Below are 24,286 nucleotides of genomic sequence, written 5' to 3'. Positions count from 1 at the left end.
TGATGTGACGACTATACAAACACACGGAATACGCCGCCTGCAACGTCGTACGAAGGCTGGGGCGCCCATTGTCCAAGACCAAAAATCGCTTACAACGCCCAATCCAAAACGAACAAGCCAATCGAGTCCGCTTTCGTCGTCGGTCACCGGTGTCCGTTGTACTGGGGGGTGGAAACCGAGGTACACATACACTACCCAAACCAGCCTGTCGGTTGGCACACTGCAGCCTGCGCTGCGCTGCTCCCTCTCACCCACCTGCGGAATGGGATGAGTTGCATTTCGGACGGAGCCCGTCACTCTGAACTTTCAACAAGTACCTCTCTACCATATTTCGGCGCATACGGTACTCTGGCATCTTTGGCCGCCGGCAGATGGCAGATGGCAGTCGTTGCCTGCCGTTGCTGTTCTTGCTCTGGCGCTGTACCCGACAACTACGTTTCACTCGCAGTCGGCCGAGGCGCATCTTGAGGTCGATCCGAGGTTTCCTATTCGCCTCACTTTAACTGCTCTATTACTATGCAATTCTCTGGGCGGAATACTTCCTGGCTCCTCGTTCGGATGCAAATTTCGTGCCCTACGGATACACACTGCCGACATCATAATGTCTTGTCTGTCTACGACATGCACACCTGATTGGCAGGCCACCTACGCTGACCGTCTCGTGATAGCCCTCCGCCGTTCCTCGACTTTCGCCCAGTCCGACTTGTCATCACCGCTAGAATTTGCCCACCTAGACCACGGCACCGGCACGCAAAGCACCTGGCAACTGGACACGATCGAGCCATGCGAATACCCCAGTGCGCCACGCCGTCTCTTTGTTTAATTGGGGCCGTCTTGCTTTCAAGTTTGCCGCCTATTGTCTGATCTGATCTGGACTCCCGGCGCTGGATCCTCAGGACTTGCTAGCGGTAGCCCGTCATCAGCTTGCATCGTCCCTGTAATGTTGCTAATAATTACAGTGTCCCACCCGAATCTCCCGTGTGAGCCGTTCACGATGGCTACCCAGTGCCGGTTCAATTCTTGGCTCTTGTTTTGATGAGAGTACAATGGTAGAAAATTAGAGGCACACGAAACAACTGTACGAGGGACATCCTTCGCCGCACCTCGACAGCCACAACGTCGACAGCAGCCACAAACACAACGCACTGATGGCTAGCCCATGGGGGTTAATCGACGCTGGGACGCTGCTTGTTCCCCTCAACCTCCTCACAACTTGCTGCTGACAGCGTCGATAGCGCGCGGTACAGATGGAGCCCTGCCAGGTTCTGCCCCCAAAAAAGCCCCTCTCAGCACTGGCGGTCTCGTCTCTCAATGGGGCTCGGATCAAAGCCGCCCATGCTCGAGGCCACTATTTCCCAGTAGTTCAACAAAGCATGAACTTTGTGTTGGTCTCGACAACACATGGTGATCGTCCGACACTTGGGATGGCGGAAAGCGCGAGCTCTGAGCACCAAACGTGCAGAGACTATTACCACTGACCGAGCGTTCTACTTAGTGCTTTCACCTTTTTTTTTTTTTTCTTCCTCTTCAACTGCTCTGGAATACTTGGTAATCCGGAAGTAGAATACCAACCACGTTGCTTCAAAGTAGGTACATACGGATGCAGATATGGCACTACCCCTTGGGAACTGCAGCAAGCTTGCTACGAGAACCCACAGAACGGGATCGAGATCGTTCTAATCGATGCCGGCTGGTGGGTTATTGCTCGATGGTTACAGATGGTCGGTTCTTGTCCTCGCCCACCAAAATAGCAATCGTGGCCATCTTGAACTTACGCTGGTTGGCATTTCCACGTCCCGGATCCTTGGACTTGGCAATCTTGCCGAATCGCAAGCAATCTTTGCTTAGGTAGTTCTTTGCAGAAACTCACACTGACCACCCTCAATCATTCAACCCCTGGGCTTGCCAGTCCCCGGATCGCCCTAGAATGGCGCATGAGGAAAACCTTCCATCTTTCCAAGCGTCTTCCACCATGCTTCCATTCGCTTCAGCCCACCTATCAGACCACGACTCCTCGGTGGCCACCCTCCTTCGCCAATGCAAGAAGCCGTTTGCAGCTTGATCATCAGTGCACGAGTTGGCTACACTCAGATTTTGCTGCTCAGCTGTTGTTTGTCACCAGGGAGTCCATTTGCATCAGCACAATACAGTGACCATTTGGAATGCCATTGAGACCGATCGAACTTTGAACTTTGAACGCATCTCAGATCGGTGTCGTGTGCCCACATCGGGGCTTAAGTTTTGTCAATAATTCAACGGCACCTCCAGTCCCAAACAGCCAAACAGGGGCATTAGCAGCAGCAGAAGCCCCGTTGTGGCGGAGACCAAAGAAGCAGCTTATGAGGCAGCATTGTTAGCTGCCGCCGCCTCAGAAGCCGTCGACGCTAACAGGCATCAATACTGCCACCGTCTGCAAATGCCGGTACACCCGTGGACGAGGGGAGAAGAGCAGTAGGCACAGCGGACGAGGAATTTGCTCTTGTCAGCATGAAATGGCATTCTCTGAATAGCTACGCACAGCAGCTGGGCCCAACACATCAGACAAGGGGCGACAATTTTTTATCGTTCTCGACCACTGGCTCTGGTAACTTGGTCACGGTCCTTGCATTGGACAGGTTACATCGCACTACCCTCTGGTTTCTGAAAGTCTCTGGCAGGGCTGAAGAATCTGCCCGTCTCCAGCCCTCGCTCTTCTCACCTTGTCCACCTCGTGGCACCGGAACTGTTGATACCCGCTGCGGTTTTCCTAGGCCTGTGAAATGGGTTTTCAGAAACACCGTTCACTCGTGTTGGCGGCCTGTATCTGTACGAAAAAAGTCCAGGGCGATCTGAGCACCAGAACGGATTTATGTATGTATACGGATGCAAAAGCGACCAAGGAGCCCTTGCTCTGATCATGGTCGATGACAGCGCCCAGAGAAATGGCCTGCATTCCGTCGCTTCTCCACCCCGTTTTCCCCCTTCTCCTCAAATGCCGACAGCGAACCAGCGCTCGAGCAAGCGCCCAATGTCGGGCCTGCGGAGATGCCTCGACAACTTTCCAAAGAAGCCAGGCATGACAGGACGCTGTACCACGCCCAATCCGACCATGGCACGCTCGCATAGCACCATGCTGTGCTGTGCGTCGGCGTCCGTCTCAGCCCACTCTTCCACCTCCACACGCTCTAATCCAGATCGGCACAAGCGTGCGCTAGTTTCGACGGTCGGTCCGATAAGGCATGCATCCGTGTTCTTCAACACCTCGCCAGTCTGCACAACCCACCACTCCTGTCCCGAGGGCTGCATGCAAGGCTGGCAGGCTGGTAGGCGCAAAAATAGAGATATCGACGTCTGAGGAAGAATCCTTCGTGTCGAGGCTAGAAGCCGCGGATGGGGTCAAGACACGTGCGAACAAACACACGAGCATTTTTGGTGCTGTTCAATGGCTATCTGCAGTCAAATTTCGGAAAACGCCGCTGCAATCTGCGAGAACCGCATGGTCCGCATTTGGCTCTGAGTTTGGGAGACAGCCATCAGAGGGACGGTTAGACTTCATCATCCCATATCAAAGGACGGTTTCAAGTTGTTCTTCGGTATTCCAGCCTCGTCGGCGTTAGGCTATCCGAAAAACTCCACGGACAATTACCTCCAAAGAGAAGGCTGAAACACCAGAGTCATTTGCCGACGGTTTTCCAACAGTAGAGTATTGAAAATGACCGCATCGGCAATGCCGAGCATACCGAGTTTTATATGACAAGTTACTTGTTACAGCTCAACTGTCGGAGACCATCACTTCAAGTCTCGGTCCCGGACAGAAGGAAATCACTAACGACCCGGATCAAACCACCCCCATTCCCTGTCCAAACGCCTGACGAGTATTCCCAAAAGCCGATATCCCATTATGTAAACCAAATATTGTCCCAAGAGCATCGTGCATGTCATATCCACAGCGCAGTCCGAGCCTGACAATGGCTCTATAGTTCCGCATTCTGGCAATTGCCCTTGCATTTCTTGGGAAGGTACCTGACCTCCTTGGCACAGTTACTCGCATCACCGTAGCTTCCCAGGTCGCTCGCGGGAACAAACTGCCCCGTCTGCAGGCTCCCCATTAGGGAATAGCTGTACCACGCCTCGTGAAGTACATCGCGCCCGCGTCCTGAGCACCGCAGCACCACGCGGCCGCCGCTCAGTCTCTCCAGCGTCCTGGTCACCTCGGCGAGAGCGTAGGGCTTCGAGGTCGAGGGCGTGATGCCGGCCCTCTCGAGCGCCGTGAAGGTGTCGAGTTGGCGGAAGAGAGAGAAGGCGCGGGTGAAGTAGTCGACGACTTCGATGCCGGGGTTGTATGCGGTGTCGTAGCAGGATGAAGAGAGGGTGTTTATGCAGCTTGCGTGTGTGTTGTACTCGGTGGCCCAGAGGTTATTGTTTGTGCCGCTGCGAGGGGGTGTGTTTTGTTAGCATTATGTGAATGTTTGGGTTCGGCCGATGATGGGCCGGAAGGGAACTGCTGCTTGGTCCCGGCCGGGGATGCACGGAGACGGGGACGGGGACGGGGAAGAGGGGGGGCCGGAGTGGGGGACCACGGGAGGCGGAGAGGCTTACTATGCTGCTACCCAGTATCTCTCCATCAAAGCCAGGAGGTCATCTTGACCGTAATGCTTGAGGATGTCGGTAATGTTGGTGAACTGAGGCTCCATGCCGTAGAACGCTTTGTAGCTCCCATCGCATGGTTCGGGCCTATTGCAAGGATCCCAGTTAGATATCCAATCGTCTTTCAAAGGGGAGTTGACTTGGCAGGGAGCAATCGATTATCCCAGTTCAATACAACTACAATCACGAGAAGAGGATTGTAGGGATGGTGATTAGATAGAACATACCATAACCCATGAAGCGTCCAATCCTCCTCCGCGCCGGGGGCATGAACGGTGTCATCCCAGAATTGGGTGAGGAGGAGACGGCTGGAGGGGTAGACGTGGCAGCATGCGCTCTTGACGGAGCCATCTATTTGGCATTGTGGCGCGCCGGAGAGGGGTTCGTAGGTGGTTGACGGTGCTGTTAGAGTTGAGGTTGTGCTGGTGATGTCGTTGGTGATGGGGGAGAGGTGGGGGAGGAGAGAGGATAGGTTTTGGAGGAGGGCGCGGAGGAGGGCGCCATTGTGGCTTTGTGTTAGTCGTATCCTGGGTTTAGTTTTGTTCTTCAAATAGATGATGTCTGGTTTGGGTTGATGGTGATAGGAGTGGGGGTGTGAAGTGGTTGTGGGATTGAAGGTGTCGGTACCGTTGGTTGCGATATGGAGCTTGAAGGTTGAGGGCTTGGTCCGAGGCGGAGCTTGTCTGGGGATTCTGCCACGTCAGGTGGGGACTAGTCATGGCTTGGCGGGCTCACCGCTTTCAGATTGAGGGATATCATTGGGTGATGAGGGATCTTTTGAGATTTGTGGGGCTGATCGCTTGTGTGGAGACTGTGGGGTGCGGTGACATGCTGCTTGTTGCGGTTTGGATGGCAGACGGGCGTTTGGGTGAGGACTCTGGTTTACCTACGCGCGAAGTTGGGGTTGGCTGCACTGCTCCCGGGTTATGTATTCATTCTGTATCAAGGCTGAATTGTTCTTGGGGTCTGGTTGAGCAGGTAATTTCGCTGTGAGTGTTGAGTAAAGTCTTTGGTTTCGATTACGCGAACATGGAATTACAGTATGAGACAAATCAACTCGGAAAATCGAAATGCTTTCCCTACGTAATGCAATATCCATATGACTCCTCTAGGACACTATTTATGACGTACTCGTTCTTTCCCTTCAGACGAGCTGCTTTAATTCTCATTAAGACCTAATCATCTTACCAATAAGCTTGAAGGTCTACCTTCCGGCTCCCCGACCTCTTCGCTCCCGACGTTACTTGGACAATGCGAAGACATGGACTACTCGCCTCTACAGAATTATGAAGACACAAGAACGACACAAGTATCAGTTCAAGTGATGAGCAAGTTCTAGGCGATGCACAAGCTTGCTGGAAACGAGGCTTGCTTAAGCTCAATGGGATATGGGAAAGGCTGGCCTACCTTATGCAAGGGAAGCTGCTAATACACATTTGGACTACGCTTATGTGCTCAGCAAAAGTTCTTTTCACCAGAATTGACGTTACGATGAGTCTTGGACTGGTAGCTTGCTTGCCCTCAAGTTTCCAGACCTGACGGGGGCAAGTGGAGAATGCGGCTTCGTAGAGGAGGGGCAGGTTAAGACTTGTTGAATGAGTATGAGTGTGCCATTTATTTATCTACATGCAAAGACGATGAGGTATGAACTGATAGCCTTTCTTGCGAGGTCGTACGTTGATGGGCTTTGTTCATCTTCATGCTAGCTCACACCCTTTTCGTATGAGTCTCCGTCCCAGACTTCACGATCCTCTTGCCATAATCTCTTGTTTAAAGCCAGATCTCTTCCTCGTACCTGGTAACGGATATTTCAGGACCATTTAATTGAATCGCAAATGCAAGTCAATGACCTTAAAGAGCAACAAGCTGTTCAATTCGATCAGATATCAAGTCAAAATCAAAAGATTTTTTCAAACAAAGCTCGTCTCTTGAATTCATTCCGCACCGATTGTTCTAAGCGAATATAATTCTACATTTAATGACAACACGTAGTTACTGAAAATATATTCACACAATTCTCTCCTCACACTTCATCCATCTAGGGGTTAAGGGTTTGACTTGGTGCAGGTTGATTCAATACGGTGACTGTGAGAAGGAACGCCGTGCCCGACACTATAGGACTACTTGTAGATGCGAGAGTAGGACTTGTAGATCTCGTATCTATTGGGAGGGGACCCGTGGTTGGCAAAGTGCTGGTACTGGATCCACTATTTGTTGTCGAGGAAGGAGACGTGGGTAAAGATGAAGCGCTGCCGCTCGACGTCTCAGAAGGAGTTGAAGCGGGAACTGAAGTAGGGACTGAAGTAGGAGACGTTGAGGAAAGCGGTAGAGTTGTAGGAGAGGATCCGCTGCTGGGAGCGCTTGACACTGGTGTAGTCGAGGCTGAAGTGCTCAAGGTCGCTGACTGGCTTGAAGTTGTCGCTAGTGAGGTTGTGTTTGAGTAGTAGAGCGAACCGATGCTGCTAGATGACCCTTGAGGCGATGTTGAAGATGATCCTGGAGGCGATGTTGAAGATGAACCTGAAGATGATGTGCTGGAGAGTGTGCTGAAACCAGAGGTCGTACTGGTTCCAGAAACCAAAGTATCTGTGCTCGACGAAAGAGAAGACGTAGTTGAAGTAGAGGAGACGTCCGAAGACGAACTCGAACTCGTAGAGTTGAGGAGGCTCTCGTCCAGCTGGTACACGGTGTACACCGGCGCGCCCAGCTCAAATGGAATCGCACCGCCACAAGGCGCCGAGGGCAACGAACTGCATGGATTTGTGCAGTAGTTATCGTTTGGGAGAATTTCCGATGAAAACGGTGTTACCGCTCCCGGCACCAGGATACTGCAAATGCAGAGAAACTTTGACATCATGGTGATTGTTCGCCTGTTGGTCTTGCAGTACTGTTGACATTCGACTGGTTGGTTCGCCACGTAGGGGTTGAAGAGGAGATCGACGTCGCTGACCATGGAGTTATCTAGGGGGCCACAACCTATGTACCGTGCTGGTGCGAGGGGGGCGGGAACTAGGGTGTTGACTGGGAACGTTGGGATGCTTCTTGTCGTTGAGGTTGTTGAGGTTGTCGAGGTTGTCGAGGCCATTGAGGTTGTCGAGGTCGTTGAGGTCGTTGAGGTCGACGTTGTTGAGGTCGTCGAGGAGGACGAAGATGACGAGGAGTCGGAGGAGGTTGATGTCGGTGACGACGTTGTCAAGGGCGTGTTTGTGGTTGTCTGAGAGGTCATCGTCGAGGATGAAGACAATGTCGTGGCAGTGGTACTGCTGGTTCCGCACGTGGTAGTGATAGCAACCGCTTTGTACAGATTGAGATAATTCGGGTCACCACCACATCTTGCATTCGAGTCGCCTAGGCACACTCTGTTGCATAGAGATTCGGCTACTGGAATGATGACAGGCGCTACCGTCTCGGGCACAAGTGAACATCTGCAGTAGTAACCGTCGTATAGGCTTCCGTACGTCGAACCAAGATTGCTGCAGAATCGCTGGCACTTTCCAGGAGTCAAAGCAGCGTCGCCCAGTAGACGGCTGAAGGCCGTGTTGAAGTTTGGGATGAGGACACAGCCGACGTATTGCATCACGCAAGGGATGCTGTACTGCGCCTGATCGAAAACTTGGGCGTTGGTGAAGGCCGTTGCTAGCAATGCCAGGAGCAGCCGGGCTACTGGAAACCGCGGCATTGTGCTGATCGTACGTCGTTGTACGCCGCTTGATGTTGATATACTTTGTGTAGAGAACTTGGCCGATCGAATGGGTAAACTGAATATCTTGCACACTTTCGTTTGTTTCTCTGGAAGTGAGATTTCCGGTCAAGGCCCAGTGCCGTAAGTGGTGTTCGTGGGAAGCCTTTTGAAAGATGAGCTAGAACAACTATTCAGGGGCCTGCTTCCGGTTTGAGCAGTGGCAAACCTCTACCCTCGTGCCTCGCATCGAACTGATGAACATAATCCATGTTACGTCAAGCCCGCACTGGGTGGACGCGGATTTGTATATTGGCTTCGGAGACAACGAAACTGACTGCGCGATGGTTGGAGCCTGACTCCTTCAGAGTATTGGTCTCAACTCTCAAGAATGTAGCGATATTACAGCTCAGGTTGTTTGTAACACTAACAATGGCATTTCAGGGAATGGGAGACTGCCTATGCTGGCATGCTGACTTAATTCAATATGGGTACCTTGGTAAGACAGAGAAACGAGACACTCCTCTGAGGCAGCTTTCTGGTCCTTGTCAGCAGAGAGGCTTTGAGGATCGAAAAGATCAGTCCCTCATCCTGGATAAATGCATCAATAATCGAGTCGTAGAGATTACTATTTGGTAACCAGTAAACACACATATCCTGCCAAGCATGCAGCTGGAGCAACAGAAGCACATTGATGTGGAGTTCAACGTCTCTCCCATGCTCATTCTCGTGGAAGAAGTGTGCGCCTCATCCGATATGATGGGAGTTGAGCAATTCCTCAAGGCGGTGGAGATATGCACACATGAGCAGATGCCGCGCTGCTTCTACCCCAAATGATGATCCCCTGGCTTGCAGTGCCTTTGCATGATCGTGTGTGCAGGGGAGGCACGCATGTCGTGGAAATAGGATTACCACAGCGTTGGGACTTTTGGAATGGCTACCTGGTCCTCCCTATGATTGATTTCCGGGCTGGATTCCCCCCTCGGACCCTTCACGAATCACGTCGCTTGAATTTCGAAAGTGTGTCTCGGATCTTCAGCCTTCTGGCAAGGGGCTGGCTGGACTCGATCCGAAGACTCAAGCTGCATCTTGGCAGGGAAGGATGCCGGCCAAACAAATGGCCCCAGAAATGTCTTGTCTTTGTCGATCTTAGATCACGTACGTTACGCTTGTTGTTTGCGCTAGTGATGCCTCGACGTGGCTGAGAAAGGGGCCCCTGGGATTTAATGAACTTGTATCTGCATGGCAGATGCAGCTTATCGAACAAAATTCGAGCGTGTGCTTTCTGAACCAATTGCTGCCTGGGGAGAAACTTCTAGGTGCATTATGAAGCTTCAAGGCTTGGCCTACACCATTGTGTCCGAGACGGAGGCAGCACGTATGTTGCCATATTTCCTATTATTACTCTGCTTATTTTCAAGTCTTTTTATCTAAATATCAAACGTGAACAGGATGCAAAAATCAAAGAGATTGCTATTATCTTCTATATTCTGACGCCGTATAGCATTCGATGTGAGAGTGGTACACAAACTGGAGCCACAACGAAGCGGATAAACGACATCAACAAACGATAGCTGTAAGTCGCACTATTTATTTGTTACTGAAAGCTTAAAAGACGGCCATGATGTCTAGGCATATCAATGGTTAGGCCCGTGAGGTTAATGATATGTCTTGGCATATCGCTTGACGCATCAGTCCTTTGAATTTCGAAGCATGTGATAGGTGAAAATCATTCTTGTGGTCGCCGTGCAGGAGCCAGCTTGTCTCGTCCGATCTGATGTTATTCGGGCATAAGCTCGTCTGAATGTCCGTGAATGAGCAGTGAGATTGCTTGGGCCTTGTGGAGAGGGCAATTTGAAGACCAGATCAACCCCACCTGGAGGTGTATCGTACAGACACACTGTGTTGAAATGGAGATCCTCTATCTGTAGTTTGTCGTCAGCTGTGCACGCAGCGAATTTTGCCATATCATCTCCCATAGTTTTGCGCCTCAAAGTCTCGGAAATTGCATCTTACCATGACTTAGGCGAATTCAATGATCCACTAATCCCAGGCTCGAAGGTGAAATTCCACAGTATTCTGAGTTCAACACTCGAAAACATGAAAAGTGTCTTTCTCGACTTGTAACATCTCGAATGCCCGCACGCAGACGTACGGAGGCCGAGACGATGTTCTAAGCCTTCGCTAATCTTATCCGATCATTCGAAATGAGAATTTTATCGTGCATTATGGTAGAATGTCCTCAGTTCCCCGCAATAATGCCCGCTCACGATCGACAATGAGGTTGAGTGTAGCCGTACGCACTTGGCATTGCTTGGTGCCCGACCCAACTTTCTGGTACGCCGAGGCCTGGAAAGATGTCAATCTCATGGTTGAGCAATTTCCAATGAAAACCTTGTTTCGCTTGTGCTGCTTCTCTTCAAATCTTAAACATAGAGCCAACAAGCCAAAGTCTACCACTCGCAGCTCGCAGCAGAAGCAGAAATGCTGCTTTGACGTGGTTTCAGCTCAGATGATCGTGATGCCGGCCGCAGAACCCGGTTGGATAATCGCGCTGGTATGCGAGTCCTCGGGGCAAAGCGCGCACAGAGAAGTCCATTCAGGAAAAGTGTTTCCCCTCCGCCGTCCCTCTCGGCTCAGTGAACCGGCGGTAAGGCGGCAGAGGTATCCACCACGAACTCCACTTTTGGCCGGGCGGGGTCCGCCCTATCGGGCTCGGGCCGCTCGCCCCGCCCGGCCCGATATTCACTTGAGACACCGTCCTTTCTTTCCACCAACACTAAGGCTGTGGACTTGACTAATGTTGGGCCGTGCTACGCTGACTACATTCTTTCGACAGAGGGCTATCAATGCGGCACTTTTCTGTACATTTACTGATCAAGCTGCACTTCGGATTCGGTTTATTTTCAGTAAGCCAGATGGGATGTTTGGTGAACCAATATCAATCTACCTTGAAGAAACCTGACAGTACCATCCACAAACGCCATTTACTCTCTAACAGTCATTGAGAAGTCATTGTTCTGTCATTGACATTGATCTAGAGACTTGGGACATGCCGAAAAGCCGGAGAAAAGCGCCATCGTCATCATCGACTGTCCAAATCTCACCTTCTCACACTGCATCTCTGGCTGGAACCGGCACATTTGTCAAAGTCAGGAGAGTATCCCGAGTGCCGCGCATAGCCTTACCGTCTTAGACTTCACGTACCCCGCGCGCCTCGCCGGTACCCCGCAACCTTCATCACAACCTTGAAAGCCTCGATTGCTCTATACCGATATCCAAGAATTTCGAAGTACTTGTGTTTGTGTCGGTCTGATGCGGTTATCTTCGGGTGTTTTACGAGCCCAGAAGAAGTAATTCAATATGAAGCTTAAGGTCGTAAGATTGTGATGCTTCTCTGCAAGGAGACGGCAGCAATGAAAAAAGCCAATGGAGTTGGAGAATCAATGCAAGAATGAGGGGTCCAAAAACCTAAGCAAAAAACGGCCTGCATTTGTTGCGGGCAACATTGGAGAAATGGAGTAAGACGCCACCAAGTCCGCGCTGCCACGTGGAATCAAAAGTTTGCTATTCATCGGTAGCATCAGTGGCACATAGCTTTCATGTCATAGACCCGACATTTTGCTCACTGTATGAGTCTAGCTCGGTTGTCACTTCAAACCGGGCCAGTTCCCCAGCTTCTTCCGATGTTGCCGCCGCAGAAGGATCCCTGCTTCAGATCAGCCTTTGAAGCTGCAGCCTTGAGTTTGTTGGGACTGATTCTCAGCCTCATGATGGCCCCATGTCTACACGCGGGGAACATGCTCTCTCGAGATTTGCTCCCAACATTGTAACCCCTCACGGACTACTGCACGATGCTCCTCTCAGGGTTTCAGTGAAACCTACTTCGCGGGGCTCTGCAGAGAAGTCTTGGTCGTGCTGACAGGCCTCTCACGGACTTGGGCACGAAAGAGTCGTCAGCCTTTGACTTTGTCTAGCGTCAAGCTCTGCTTCAGCATCTGAAGCTGGCTTATTTCACATGTGACTGCGAGACTGAGGTACATTGGCGATACTCGTCGACACTCAGACCAATCGTTCGTCCACGTTGCGAGATGAATACAACAACGAAGACCTCACTGCTCTGACTTGCAGAATTGAATCCGACGCTGGAAAGTCTCGGCCTCGTGTATGTAGCTGATGCTCTGATGTGTGTTCTTTGTTGCCCCGCAGCAGACCATGCGAAACCTTCGCACGATGGGCAAAGATGCATAACACGTACGAGCTGTTTGAGTTGAGGTTTACGCATTCATGATTCACCTTGCAGAGCCGAAGTTTGAGGCATAGTTGGAGAAAAGTGTGATCTGCTAGCCTGTCTGAAAAGCTATAAAGACCCATCAAAGGTCATGCAATTATAGAACCAGTTAGCTCAGCAGCAACAAGTTTTCAGCTCAATTCCAAGTCTTCAACACTATCAACAAATCACAACATCATTCTAGCTTATTGCAACATACTCTACCTAACTTTTAAATTCAAAATGGGCGACATCCGCGGTTCCGAGAGAGACAGCAACGTTATTGCCCTTGTCGAGGCTATCCTCGGCCACAAGATCGAGAGCATGCCCGGCTCTTCATCTCAGAGCACCATGGAGGACTATGAAGACCTCGTCGACATGAACAGGGACCATGAGTTCAGCAAGGATGGTCCCCGTCCCGACTCCCCACCCAAGAACCCTTGCGTCGGCGCCGTCAATCCCTACGCTTTGGCTGAGGCTCTCATTGGCCGCAGAATTGACCGTCACTCGATGGCTGCTGCCCAGATCCTTCAAAATGTCCTTCAGACCGACTATGATGAGCTCTTTGACATGCGCCACCACTCTGTTCTTTTTGCCGGTATGAGGCTGAACGAGAAGGAGAGAAAGGCTGAGATGTACGATGAGAAGGATATGAAGATTCTCAACGAGCGGGATCTCATGACTCCCGACTTCTCTGGTGTCCGCAGACTCGAGGACCTCGAGAAGGTCGGACTCAAGGATCTCAAGGAGGCCAAGGTCAAGATGGCCCGCATGAAGAACGGCAAACTTCGCCTTGTTCTCCACGCTCACGAGCTTGGCGACACTGTTTCCAACCGCAAGGTTACCATGTCCATCAACGAACTCGTCACTCCATTCAGAATGCAGAAGGGACGCTGGCAGCCGCCCAACGCCTCATGGCGCGACATGTACGACTATTTCTTCCAGAGCGTCAATAAGCGCCTGATTTCCGACATCACCATGTTCCAGCTTGGTGACCGCCGCGAGACCAACCGCCAATTTGACGACCCGACTCAGGGCTGCTCAAGCAATAGTTGGTTCGTCTCCGCTCTCTTCTCCGTGTTCTGGTCCGACCCCAGTGCCATCAACCGTGCTACCCGCGTCCACACCCACGGCAACGACAAGAAGCGTTTCTTGTCTGTCAAGTTCCACGATAAGGGTGGCAAGCAGAACAACAAGACTGAGACTGTTGACGTCAACTACGAGATCCCCATCAACAACTCTGACAATGAACCTCTGTACTGCCGCTCCAGCGATGGCGCCGACATCTGGCCCTCGCTCTACGAGAAGGCTTTCGCCAAGTGGATCACTGGCTCCAACTCTGAGCAGCCGGATATTACCCAGACTCACTGCGGTGACCCCATCAAGGCCATGGCCCAGATCAACGGCCGCACGCCTCACTACTACAACTGTGACAACCACTCTTCCCACACTCTTCTGGGCTTGGTCCGCGCCAACAGCGTCAACAACAAGACTATCAACCCCATGACGGCCTACACCTATGCCACCGGCCGCGAGTTCCACGGTGCCAACATTGTTGCCAACCACGCCTACTCCGTTCTCGGCTATTGCGTCATTGGCGACAAGCAGTACATCGTCCTTCGCAACCCGTGGGGTGTCACCGAGCCCCAGGGTCTCACCAGCTACACTGGTCTCCTCGGACGTCTCGAGCCCGAGATCTGGAACCCCGCCACCCTCCTCGACCACGGCGGCCTCTTTGCTCTTGAGGCCGACTCCTTCAAGCGGTGCTTCTCCTGCATCGGTGTTGCCAAGTAAACGTTGCAAAATAAGTGACCGGTCACTTATTTTGCAATGGAATTTCACGGCACTTAGTCTGGCAACTTTGATTTGGAGTATGGGTTCGCTCGTTTTTTATTCTGCTTTCTGTTGTGTCGCAGGCTTATTCTTGGGTTTGAGTCTCATAAAAGTTGTATCGTTTCGCTGTTCTTTCCGCCTAATGCTACCGGAACTGGGCCAAAGCAGCTGGCGGTGTAACACAAAATGGCGGGAAACTCAAAAGCAGATTGAAAAGTTGGTTTGGTACTCGTTTCGATAGCAAAATTTAATCTCAGTTGCCAAGATTGCTGTTGCTGGTGTTGTCGTGAGCATACATATATGCAGATCTTCAGTGAAGTGTGATGGCCGCCCATTCGTTGTCCGTCTGACAGAGGCTCTTCTCATACTCATTGATCAAGCATTCTCCAAAAAATTTGCAATAACCAAGAAAGGCTACGTCCACGAGACCAAACAAGTCGAAGCCGGAGCGGAGTAATGGTTAAAGGTAAGTCTCTTCCACGTCCATCGCGACACGACTATCGGCCATCGGCTGAACAACAAATGGTACTCGCGCCCACGTAACGAAACTAGGAGATCATTCCTTCTCGCCCCGGGTGGTAACACAAACATTGTAAAGTTCTGTAAGAGGACCGACCGTTCTATGGTAAGCGCCGGGAGACTTATTTTCGAGCATGCTTATCCTGTCAGTGACTCTATTTATGACCTGCTCACCTTCTCCAGACCAGGCAGCTGTCTGTCGCCCTCTGGAGAACAAGTGACTTTCGACTGTGTGGGACCCCATATTCTGAGTATTGCCTCATGATTGAAGGACAGTTTCCATACTTTCCCAATGGACCAGAAGGTAGTCTTGAGTCGTTGTGGGTCCCTCCATATTTCCTTCGGTGTTTCTGGAGAAGAAGCCGAGCACATCTCGCCATGATTCTCCGACGCAACACTGTGGGGTCGTCGCATTGATTTTCGATTGCTTGAAACGAAAGTTCGTCGGCTCCCCGGAGTCTTAGGCCAGGTCCGGCGTGCGTTATGGTGCCAACCACTGAACCAATCGTCATGAGGACCTTATTGTCATTGAGCCACACCATGCTCTTGGAGGCTGTGTCTTGCCGTCTTTCACGTTTTCCATCTTTCTCTTCACTCAAGTAACTCAGGGTTGTTGGAACTATGGGGTTAGCGGGTCCAGAGGTAGCGAGTCCCCGTTGAGTTTGGCGGCATGCATGGCCATGAGCCGCTACCCTCGAGCGACCTGGCTTGCATCCCAGTCAGGAACCCACAAAGGCAGTGCATCAGCTGAACTAAAGCTGCGTAAAGAACATAAACCGCTGACAGAGTGGTTAACATAGCTCAGCATGTCAAAACTCTGAAATCCCTCCATGATGTAGCTGGCCAAATCAGTTTGTATCTCGGCTTTGGATTTGCCATAGGTAGTCAACTGCCATCAGTCTATTGTCGGCACCCACGTTCGTTGAAATCCCCAAAAGAGCAAAAGTTTTGTCCCGAGGATCTTATGCTTCAAGCTGACGAGCTCGGGCAAGCATATCGATGATGTGTGCGCTTCTCCCACCATAGTTGGTGACATAGGTGTGCCAAGAAGGTCAGAGTTGGGCCAAATAATGCGACTCTGAGTAGGTACAGCGGGCCTGAAACATGTCGCGGACGATATCGACTCTTTAGATGGCTTGCATGCTGTATCCATAGCGATTGTGGTATCGTGGATTCAGCCAAGTCATCTTACAGAAGTCATTCTATGGGACTCTTCGATGACCACACTGTATCGATACTTTCCTCGATATCAAACCCACTGACATAGAGGAAAAACGAAGTTGTCTGCGCAGTCTTCCTCTGGATGGTTTCGGACTATTCATCGACTAGGAAGGCTCAGATTCGTAAACAATTTCCATGAATAGTACGATCTGGGAGAAGTTGAGGTAAATGTTCTGATAAGGTGCCCTTTGAACCCCGCGGTCGCGACTCATCATCCAGTGTAGACTAGGTAGTACTGAAGCAAAGCAAACGAAGGAGTCAACTGACGATGAATGAAGTGACTTGGGTAAGTGAGTGCTCCTTTGTAAATTGTAAATGTCGACTTCCAAGGAACCAATTTGAAGTCATGACCTACAAGCGATCAGAGGAGAATTGAACATTATGTGTACTAGTACTGAGCTCGCGCACGCACACATCCAAGAGACTTTTTCTGCTAGAAGGCGGGTTGGTTTTTCTGGACCAACCGGAAGTCCGCTAGCTTCGTTCTAATATGTAACTTTCTGCTTCATGAAAAAGCAGATGATATTACATGGATGCTAGTCCACGGGGTCAATGTTCATTGGTTTAACAGGGGGCCGAGTCTCGTTAACGGGTCGCGTTGCATAGGTCTTCAGTAGCAATAGGAATGAAATATTGAGATGTAACAAGATGCATAATTATTCTGTTGCCAAAGATACCGCTAATAAGCTGTGGAAGGATCCGCGAGGTTGTAATGAGACCCGCAAAGAGTGAGCCAGATCTAGGCCTAGATACTGGTACATAACTGCACGGAGAGACAACCAAATCGCTCAAGCAGATGATCGCCGTTTTCCACATCAGCAGTAAAACTGTGCAATTATCTCGGCGACTAAGAAGAACCTCTTTGGTCTGCGTGCATAGTGCAGGCAGATTTAGCCTTTAGCCTGCATCAGACCAGTGGTATGGTATTCCGATATGAGCACAAGCCAACCGCCCGCGTGTAGCAAACACCTTGATTGAGCAGTTGAACAGCTGAACAGCCATATATGAGCTGATCAGAATATCATCTCACAAAATCAGATACTCCTTCTCCTGTAGTTAAAAATTCGTTTGCATGTTTCTCAAAGTCTGTCCCACGAAATGTCTCTTCACTCCGAGAACGTGAGCCTCGAGACTGTCCGCCGTGGCGAGGTAGAAAGCCAAGATGGAGCCTCGAGTCGGCCTATCCGCTCCGCAGACAAAGGATTGTCTGCTTGGCTCTTCATACTTGCATCTTTTGTTGCTGAAGCCGTTCTCTGGGGTATGTCCGTCGCACGCCGAAGTCTTCAGTAGCTTCATCTCAGATACTTACACGAGTATCTAGGCTTCCCGCTGTCATACGGCGTCTTCCAAGACTACTATTCGAAGCATCCTGTCACCAAACATGACTCGAATATTGCCGTCGTCGGAACCGCTGCCACCAGTGTCTACTATCTCGGTGGACCACTCGCAACGCCCTTTGCAGCACGTTTTCAGGCATGGCAGCGACACATGATCATCATCGGCTGGTTGGGATGCGCCCTGTCGCTCCTGATCGCCTCATTTGCGACTTCAGTGCCTGGCCTCATCGCAACCCAGGGGTTTCTCTACGGATTTGCATTCCTCTTCGTCAACTACCCACTTCTCCGAATGCTTAATGAATGGTTCATGGGGCACAGAGGTCTCGCGTACGGAATCATGTCGACCGGTGCTGGTTGTAGCGGAGTCGGCTTGCCATTTCTTCTCGAGTCACTCCTTGCAAAATACGGATATCAGACAACGTTACGGGCCATGGCTGTGGCACAATTCATCACCTTACTTCCCATGATCCCCTTAATCAAAGGACGGCTTCCAGTCTCGAGACGGGGTGTGCTAAAGAAAGACGAACTCAATTTCTTCAAAAGGCCGCTGTTCTACTGCTTTGCCTTGACCAACCTCCTAGAAGCTCTCGGATACTACATCCCTGCTCTCTACCTACCAACATACGCAACATCGTTGGGTCTCTCGGGAACGATGGGTGCGCTGATTCTAGCCGCGAACAATCTCGCCACGATCTTTGGCCAGCTCGCCCTTGGCTACATCACAGACCGCGTCAACAACGTGCTCATCCTCGTCTTTAGTTCCTCATTCATCGCCGCAGTTGCGACGTTTGCTATCTGGGGTTATGCCTCATCTCTTGCACCTCTACTATTCTTCTCGGTGGTGTTCGGGCTGGCGACGGGCGGGTTTCCTTGTCTGTGGAACAAGTTCGGATCGGCCCTCTCGGAGGATCCGGAGCACGTGTACAGCTTCATGGCCTTTGGTAAAGGTGTCGGCAATATCTTGACGGCCCCGATCTCTGCACCGCTGGCAATGGGTCCTCTGACACGTAGTTACAGTCTTGGGCGGTTTGCGCCGTTGATCTTGTACACTGGATCGATGATGTTGGCTTCATCAATTGCTGTTCTTTGTTGGCCGCTGATGCGACACGCTGGTAAATGATAGCTGTTTGCTCACATTGACACCTGCGCCGCCTTGTTTGTTTCTCACAGCGCTGGGTCAGGCCTGCATCGCTACCACAATATTCCTGCCACGGGATGTAGATCTGGCTCAAGGTTTGAGGCCTGGAAATTGAAAGGGAGACTTTTAATGGACTGCCAGTATCACCGCAATGATAGGCACAACATTTCTATGGAATATCAAAATATGTATAGTACTGGACATGAAACACAATTTCGTGTCGTCCGGAGGGGTTGTCTGGGTTTCTTGGGGAAACATGCGACACCAATAATCACACAGTTGCTAAGCCGTGCCCAGCAGCTGAGCCCTTCAACCAGACAGGCTTCAACGCCGAGAAACGTGGCGTAATTGTGGAAAGCTGCAGAATGATACCATACATGGACAAAAGCCCGAGGTTTAGAGTGGCTCCTGGTCAACTCCTCTCAATTGTTTGTCCCATGGAGAGTGGGAGCCTTTTCCCAGCTGCAGCGTAACTAAGCCCGGCCGTCCCGTACGGGGTTATCACCTCACGCCCGCAAACGTAACCTATCACACGTGTTGCTTGAGCCAGGGACCGCGGAACACTCCGCTTTAACTCTGGGCGCATAATTATGAGCCAATAGCAAGCGTGTATCTGTTGTGCAAGCCTGCGCTGTTGGTGCAGGCGCAAGTTCAGATGCCTGTTTGAGAAGTGATTGATGGGACTTTACTCCGCCGATAAACAGCAAGTCCGGCACTAGGAATATGTTGGAACTTGGGAAATGCCACTCCTGGCGGTGATTTATTTAGAACGCACGTTCCCCTCCTCTACTGAATGTCAACCTCCTGTGCCTCGGACTGAACTGCCCTTTCGTCTTGAATCTTGTCTCGGTTACTACTCATTGACCGATCTACCCTGGAGGTCCAGGTGTATTTGTTGTTGGAAGTGTACTCCCCAGCCGGGCAGACCCATATCTCACAAAAATGCAGCAAACCGAACATATTCACGCCGTAAGCTTGCTGAGTTGTCCGTTTGGTTTATGTCACGACTGGCTGTTGACAACAATTTCAGGAAATTGAGGCAGATGACGGAATATCAACAGGTGACGTGAGTCCGGGCATTTTGGTTTTTTGTCGGAGTTTTTGAGTTTCCAGGACCTCGCTGATTATTTCCCTATTCGTTCGAAGCTTTACGAAGACTCCTCGGTGACTTCACTGAGATCAAGCATTTTGGAGCATGAGGTTGAAAACGGCCGCACATATCACTCCATGAGCTCTGGAAGTACGTATATTTTGCCAGTGAACTTGAAATATCATCAGCATATTGACCGAGCTCCTTTCAGAATACCAATACCCGAATGATGAGGTGAGTACCTTTAGAGTGGCCAGTCTGGGGTACTCTCGCAACGCTCCAGCAGCAGAACATGTTCACTGACAGAAGAATCAGAAAGAGAATGATCGTTTAGGTAAGTCCAAGCGCACATGCCTATCCTGAGTTATGCGCTGCCACGTCTATTACTTGACCACGATGCTGATCGATCCAGATTTCCAACATCATATTTGGAAACTCACCTTAGGAGGGGCGCTCGCAACTGCCCCTGCTCATAAAACCGCGAAGCGTGTCTTAGACATGGGCACAGGCACTGGTATCTGGGCTTGTGAATATGGTTGGTGTTTTATATTCCAGCGCTTGACAGCCATTCCTTTGCTAATAAAATTACTCAGCGGACGAATTCCCATCTACTGAGGTATGTATGCAAATCTTATGGAGACGCTCTTCGGTCTTTGCTTGAGTCCTTGGTTGTCATGCTGACACAACACCAGGTCATTGGCGTTGACTTGAGTCCCATTCAGCCCGAATGGTAAAGTCAAGCTATACTTCGATCTGTGCGCCACTGGACTAATCAGACACTATAGGACACCTCCGAATTGTATATTCGAAATCGACGATCTTGAGAAAGAGTGGACTTGGACTGAGCCGTTCGATTACATTCACTGCCGTACCATGGAGGGCTCATTCGCAGATCCACCAAAGATCATCAAGAAGATTTACAAGTAAAGGAGACCATTACAACCCAGTTGTGCATCTTGTACATTGCAAACTAACGCCTTGATCAGAGCTCTGGAGCCCGGCGGATGGTTCGAGGCAGGAGGTTTCGTACTTCCCATGGGCTGCGACGACGGCACCGTCCCCAAGGATTCGGCTCTCGCTCGTTGGCATGATCTTCTCGCCGAAGCAGGCGAACGCTGCGGTCGCTCCATCGAGAGCCCTTCGAAGTATACGAGCGCCATCGAAGAGGCTGGGTTTGTCGACATCGTGAACAAGCAATACGTTTGGCCTCTCAACTCGTGGCCCAAGGACAAGACCCTTAAAGAGATCGGCCAGTGGCAATTCGTTAACCTGGACTTGGGCATCGAAGCACTTTCTATGGGCTTGCTGACGCGGGTAATGAACTGGACAAAGGAGGAAGTTTATGCCTTCTGCGCCGAGCTCCGGAATGACCTCAAAAAGAAGGAGTACCACGCCTACTGGAGGGTGTAAGTCTTCCTTGATGACTTTCTTACGCACCTGTGTCTCTACATGATCTTATGCTGACACTATTAGCCACGTCGTCTACGCTCGCAAGCCGCTGACTGAGGAAACTCCTGAGGAAGCTCCTGGAGAGTGATAGGGATCACGAGGGCTAGGCCTCGAGTCTTGACACTGAGAGATAAGCCACCTGAACCATATTCAATCAAATGCCCACTGGCTTCAGTTTTTGGAAAACGAGGAAATATGGCTGTGCTTCAGTCATCGCTGTGGAACCTGTCAGAAAAGTAGTTATGAATGATCACTGCAAGTCTGTTTGTAAGCAGTGAAGGCCAACAAGACTCTCTGCACACAGCACGAGACACCTGATTTCTCCCAAAGATATTATAAACATATGGCTGTGAGCGAAGTCCGAATTGCGGCTTGAGTGAGCTTTGCCTCTGAACACAGTGGAGTAGGTTTGCAGTCGATGAGGTAGGCACTCTCGATCGACGGAAACCTGCATTGGCTACCACCAAAACAATATGCGATCCAGAAAATTCGAGACTTCAGTTCTTACTGAGCCAAAAGATTTAAATTCCAAGACAATAGTCGTACGTGTCACTACGAACGTTGCATCTATGAGAGCATGGGCTGGGGCGCAAGTGGGAACGCTTGCCCACGCCGCACGGACCAGACATTATCCTACTTAATATCTGTAGGAGCTGCTTCATCCAACCAACTATCTCTGGATGCCAACATCCACCAATCCCCGATAGTCTAGTGGTGAGGATATCTGCTTGTCATTGAAAATTCAACGATTCGCAGGGGACCGGGGTTCAATTCCCCGTCGAGGAGTCATCTTTTGCTTTTTGTCCAGATGAGCTTTATATTTAGGATTCTAATAGTCTAAAGATTGTTTTCGACGCACTTTAGAATGCTTTCGCCCGATTGGACTGGCGTAACGAGGACTTGAATGCATGGAAGTTTGTATGGCCTGCTCCATGACATCCTCCATAAATGAACCCTTTTTCCCCACTGACCATCGCATGTTGAACTCGAGCAAAAACCACTTTCAGTAGCCTGTGAGGGACGTATGAAAACACATATATGTCGTCGAATTACATACCAAGCTAAGCTGGTGGACACGAGGATGTCGTTAAGTCGTGAGTCGGGGAGTCGATGCGCATCCCACCGGAACCGAGGTTGAGGAGAGTCAAAAAATAATTAGGATAGCCAAACTCCCCATTATCGGCCGAAAAGATGAGATCATTTCTTTACCCGTGCCGACCAATCTTCCAGACGAAATGACTGGGTTCAAAGAGACAAGATGCACGAGCGTTTCCCACTTCCTATGGCTAGAACGACATGGTCTGACAGACGCGGGCCTCAAGCTGTCAGGAATACGTTAAGCTTGTTCCTGGTGAGAGGAGGGGTCATGTGTTTGTCTCCTGCAGTCAGCCACGAGTTCAGTTAGACTACGTAGGCGTTGATGACCGTGAACCTTGGCGCAGAAGCACGATGTGGTTGGTTCTGTCGACCTTTTCAAATCTCGCTACGACGCGAATAAGTGTGATGGCAACGCGCAGACTTTCAATAAGCGCTGCGTATATCCGTAGACGTGTATACGTGACCCAAACTGACTCTCGTAGTCGAATACACACAACAAAAAGCCGCTCAAGATTTATATTGCAATTGACACATTATGCGGCGCATGTCTTGCTTGTCAATCCCATTATCCCCCAAAATTTGCCTCATTCGCCAAGGCGGAACAAAGGCAACCCCTCCTTTTCTTATAGCGGATCGTGGGCCCGCAGCCTCCGAAAGCCCACCTCGCGTTTGTTCCAGTCTGAGACGCGTTTCCTCGTTGAACCCGCTCTTGGAAGGGAAATGAGATCCAACAGAAGGAAAATGCGCTGGATCCCTATTCCCCATCTGCTGTTGTTAATAAGATTTTGAAATCCTGATTCACCTTTTCATGAAGTCGATCCGAACGACATTGGCAAAACTCCACGTCTAGTGGCAAACGAATTTCTTGCTGCTTTCGCCCGTAGGCTCACCCATCATGCGTCTTTCCAATTTCCCGTCCTGCCTACGGCTCCTGCGGGGACTTTTGTCATTCTCACCGGGGGAGAAAGGAAACAAGCAGCGAACCGCGGTCGTAGAGGATATTGAGATTGCGGCGCGGGCACAATTCTGAAAGTCATGACATGGGCAACGGCCGGATCGGTGCAAGTGCATCACGGTGAGAGTCAGACTGAATCGTTTGCTTTGTTGAATTGGGTTGACGCCACGCGCGCCACGCCGCAAAGGAGCTGGCGAGAAGTCGGCCGCCATGAATTGGGAAGTTGGCTCGACTGGAAGCAGGAACACATCCAAAATTACCTGAAGGATCGCGGGATGGCGCTTGACGGTTGAAATTGGGTAGGATTCAGGAACCGTTCAAGAACCATTCAGGAACCGGGACTGGTCGTGGGAAAAAGGAGTTCCTGGTACAGCACCGCACACGCCCAATCGAAGCCCCTGCCGACTTCTGGGCGCCCAATAGACTGGGAACAGGTGAACTTGTGAAGCAGTCAGCCGTCCGGTTTGGGCCAGCAGTTCCCCCTTTTTCACTCAAAACACCAACAGACAAACCACACCAGAAAGTGGTGAACCAAGCAGCCACCAGAGGCCGAGCAGCAAAGCCGGGCTAAACTGTGCCGCAAACTGCTTAAATGCTCTCGCTTAGGTTGACGCTACGTGAGGCCACTCTAACCGCTCCAAGAAGTACCATCCGTGCCACGGTCCTGTCTTGAGTGACATGCCCGCCATCGTGAACCGCCCACCTGGCACCGACAGCCCCCTTGCGAGTAAGAATCTCTGACTCTCTCTCTATGTAGGCGGCCTGCCAACGCCGAGGCGCGCCGTGGACGATAATACGAACTTGCCTTTTGTCTTGGGCCCTTGGCTCCGCGTCGTTCGATGGAGATTTCACGGCCGAGAGGATCCGGGGTCGACTCCACCCCTTTTGCGGCGCGGACGCAGCTGATGCCTATGGGCAATTTCCCGAATCCTCGACCTCCCAAAGAGCACATAATGGCCGCGATGCCCCCCCTAAACTCGCACCGGACTCTCAGGTTTTCCCTCTTGCTCCCTCACCGATCCCAGTCACTCTTTTAATACTATCCGGATCCGAAAAATAACTCCACCAAAA

At 50.9% G+C, this 24,286-nt stretch overlaps 5 protein-coding genes and 1 non-coding gene across 6 annotated transcripts; 3 read left to right on the top strand and 3 right to left on the bottom strand.

Annotated features, from left to right (window-relative positions):
* Positions 1-2,967: 2,967 nt before the first annotated feature.
* Positions 2,968-3,406, bottom strand: N0V96_010038 (uncharacterized protein; the record flags this gene model as incomplete). Its single annotated transcript, XM_053197414.1, has 2 exons — positions 2,968-3,279; positions 3,401-3,406. 2 exons carry the CDS (start codon positions 3,404-3,406, stop codon positions 2,968-2,970), a joined length of 318 nt encoding a protein of 105 aa, XP_053045118.1.
* Positions 3,407-3,953: 547 nt separating this feature from the next.
* On the bottom strand, positions 3,954-4,908 carry RBT7 (Ribonuclease T2 precursor (RNase T2); the record flags this gene model as incomplete). Its single annotated transcript, XM_065758823.1, has 2 exons — positions 3,954-4,410; positions 4,901-4,908. The coding sequence occupies 2 exons, from the start codon at positions 4,906-4,908 to the stop codon at positions 3,954-3,956; spliced, it is 465 nt and encodes a 154-aa protein (XP_065612590.1).
* Positions 4,909-6,890: 1,982 nt separating this feature from the next.
* N0V96_010036 (uncharacterized protein) lies at positions 6,891-8,305 on the bottom strand (the record flags this gene model as incomplete). The annotated part of the gene is made up of 4 exons (XM_065758822.1): positions 6,891-7,030; positions 7,270-7,587; positions 7,637-7,920; positions 7,983-8,305. The coding sequence occupies 4 exons, from the start codon at positions 8,303-8,305 to the stop codon at positions 6,891-6,893; spliced, it is 1,065 nt and encodes a 354-aa protein (XP_065612589.1).
* Positions 8,306-12,818: 4,513 nt separating this feature from the next.
* On the top strand, positions 12,819-14,369 carry N0V96_010035 (uncharacterized protein; the record flags this gene model as incomplete). Its single annotated transcript, XM_053197411.2, has 1 exon — positions 12,819-14,369. One exon carries the CDS (start codon positions 12,819-12,821, stop codon positions 14,367-14,369), a length of 1,551 nt encoding a protein of 516 aa, XP_053045115.1.
* Positions 14,370-18,137: 3,768 nt separating this feature from the next.
* Positions 18,138-18,605, top strand: N0V96_010034 (uncharacterized protein; the record flags this gene model as incomplete). The annotated part of the gene is given in 2 exon segments (XM_065758821.1): positions 18,138-18,141; positions 18,157-18,605. The coding sequence occupies 2 exon segments, from the start codon at positions 18,138-18,140 to the stop codon at positions 18,603-18,605; spliced, it is 453 nt and encodes a 150-aa protein (XP_065612588.1).
* A 3,254-nt stretch (positions 18,606-21,859) lies between these two features.
* Positions 21,860-21,948, top strand: N0V96_010033. The gene has a single exon. It is a non-coding gene; the product is annotated as a tRNA-Asp (tRNA).
* The last annotated feature ends 2,338 nt before the right edge of the window (positions 21,949-24,286 follow it).

This window comes from Colletotrichum fioriniae (assembly GCF_027942845.1).
Source record: "Colletotrichum fioriniae strain IMI 355084 chromosome Unknown scaffold_13, whole genome shotgun sequence".
NCBI classification, from domain to species: domain Eukaryota; kingdom Fungi; phylum Ascomycota; class Sordariomycetes; order Glomerellales; family Glomerellaceae; genus Colletotrichum; species Colletotrichum fioriniae.
This window is presented reverse-complemented; position numbering and strand designations above follow the sequence as displayed.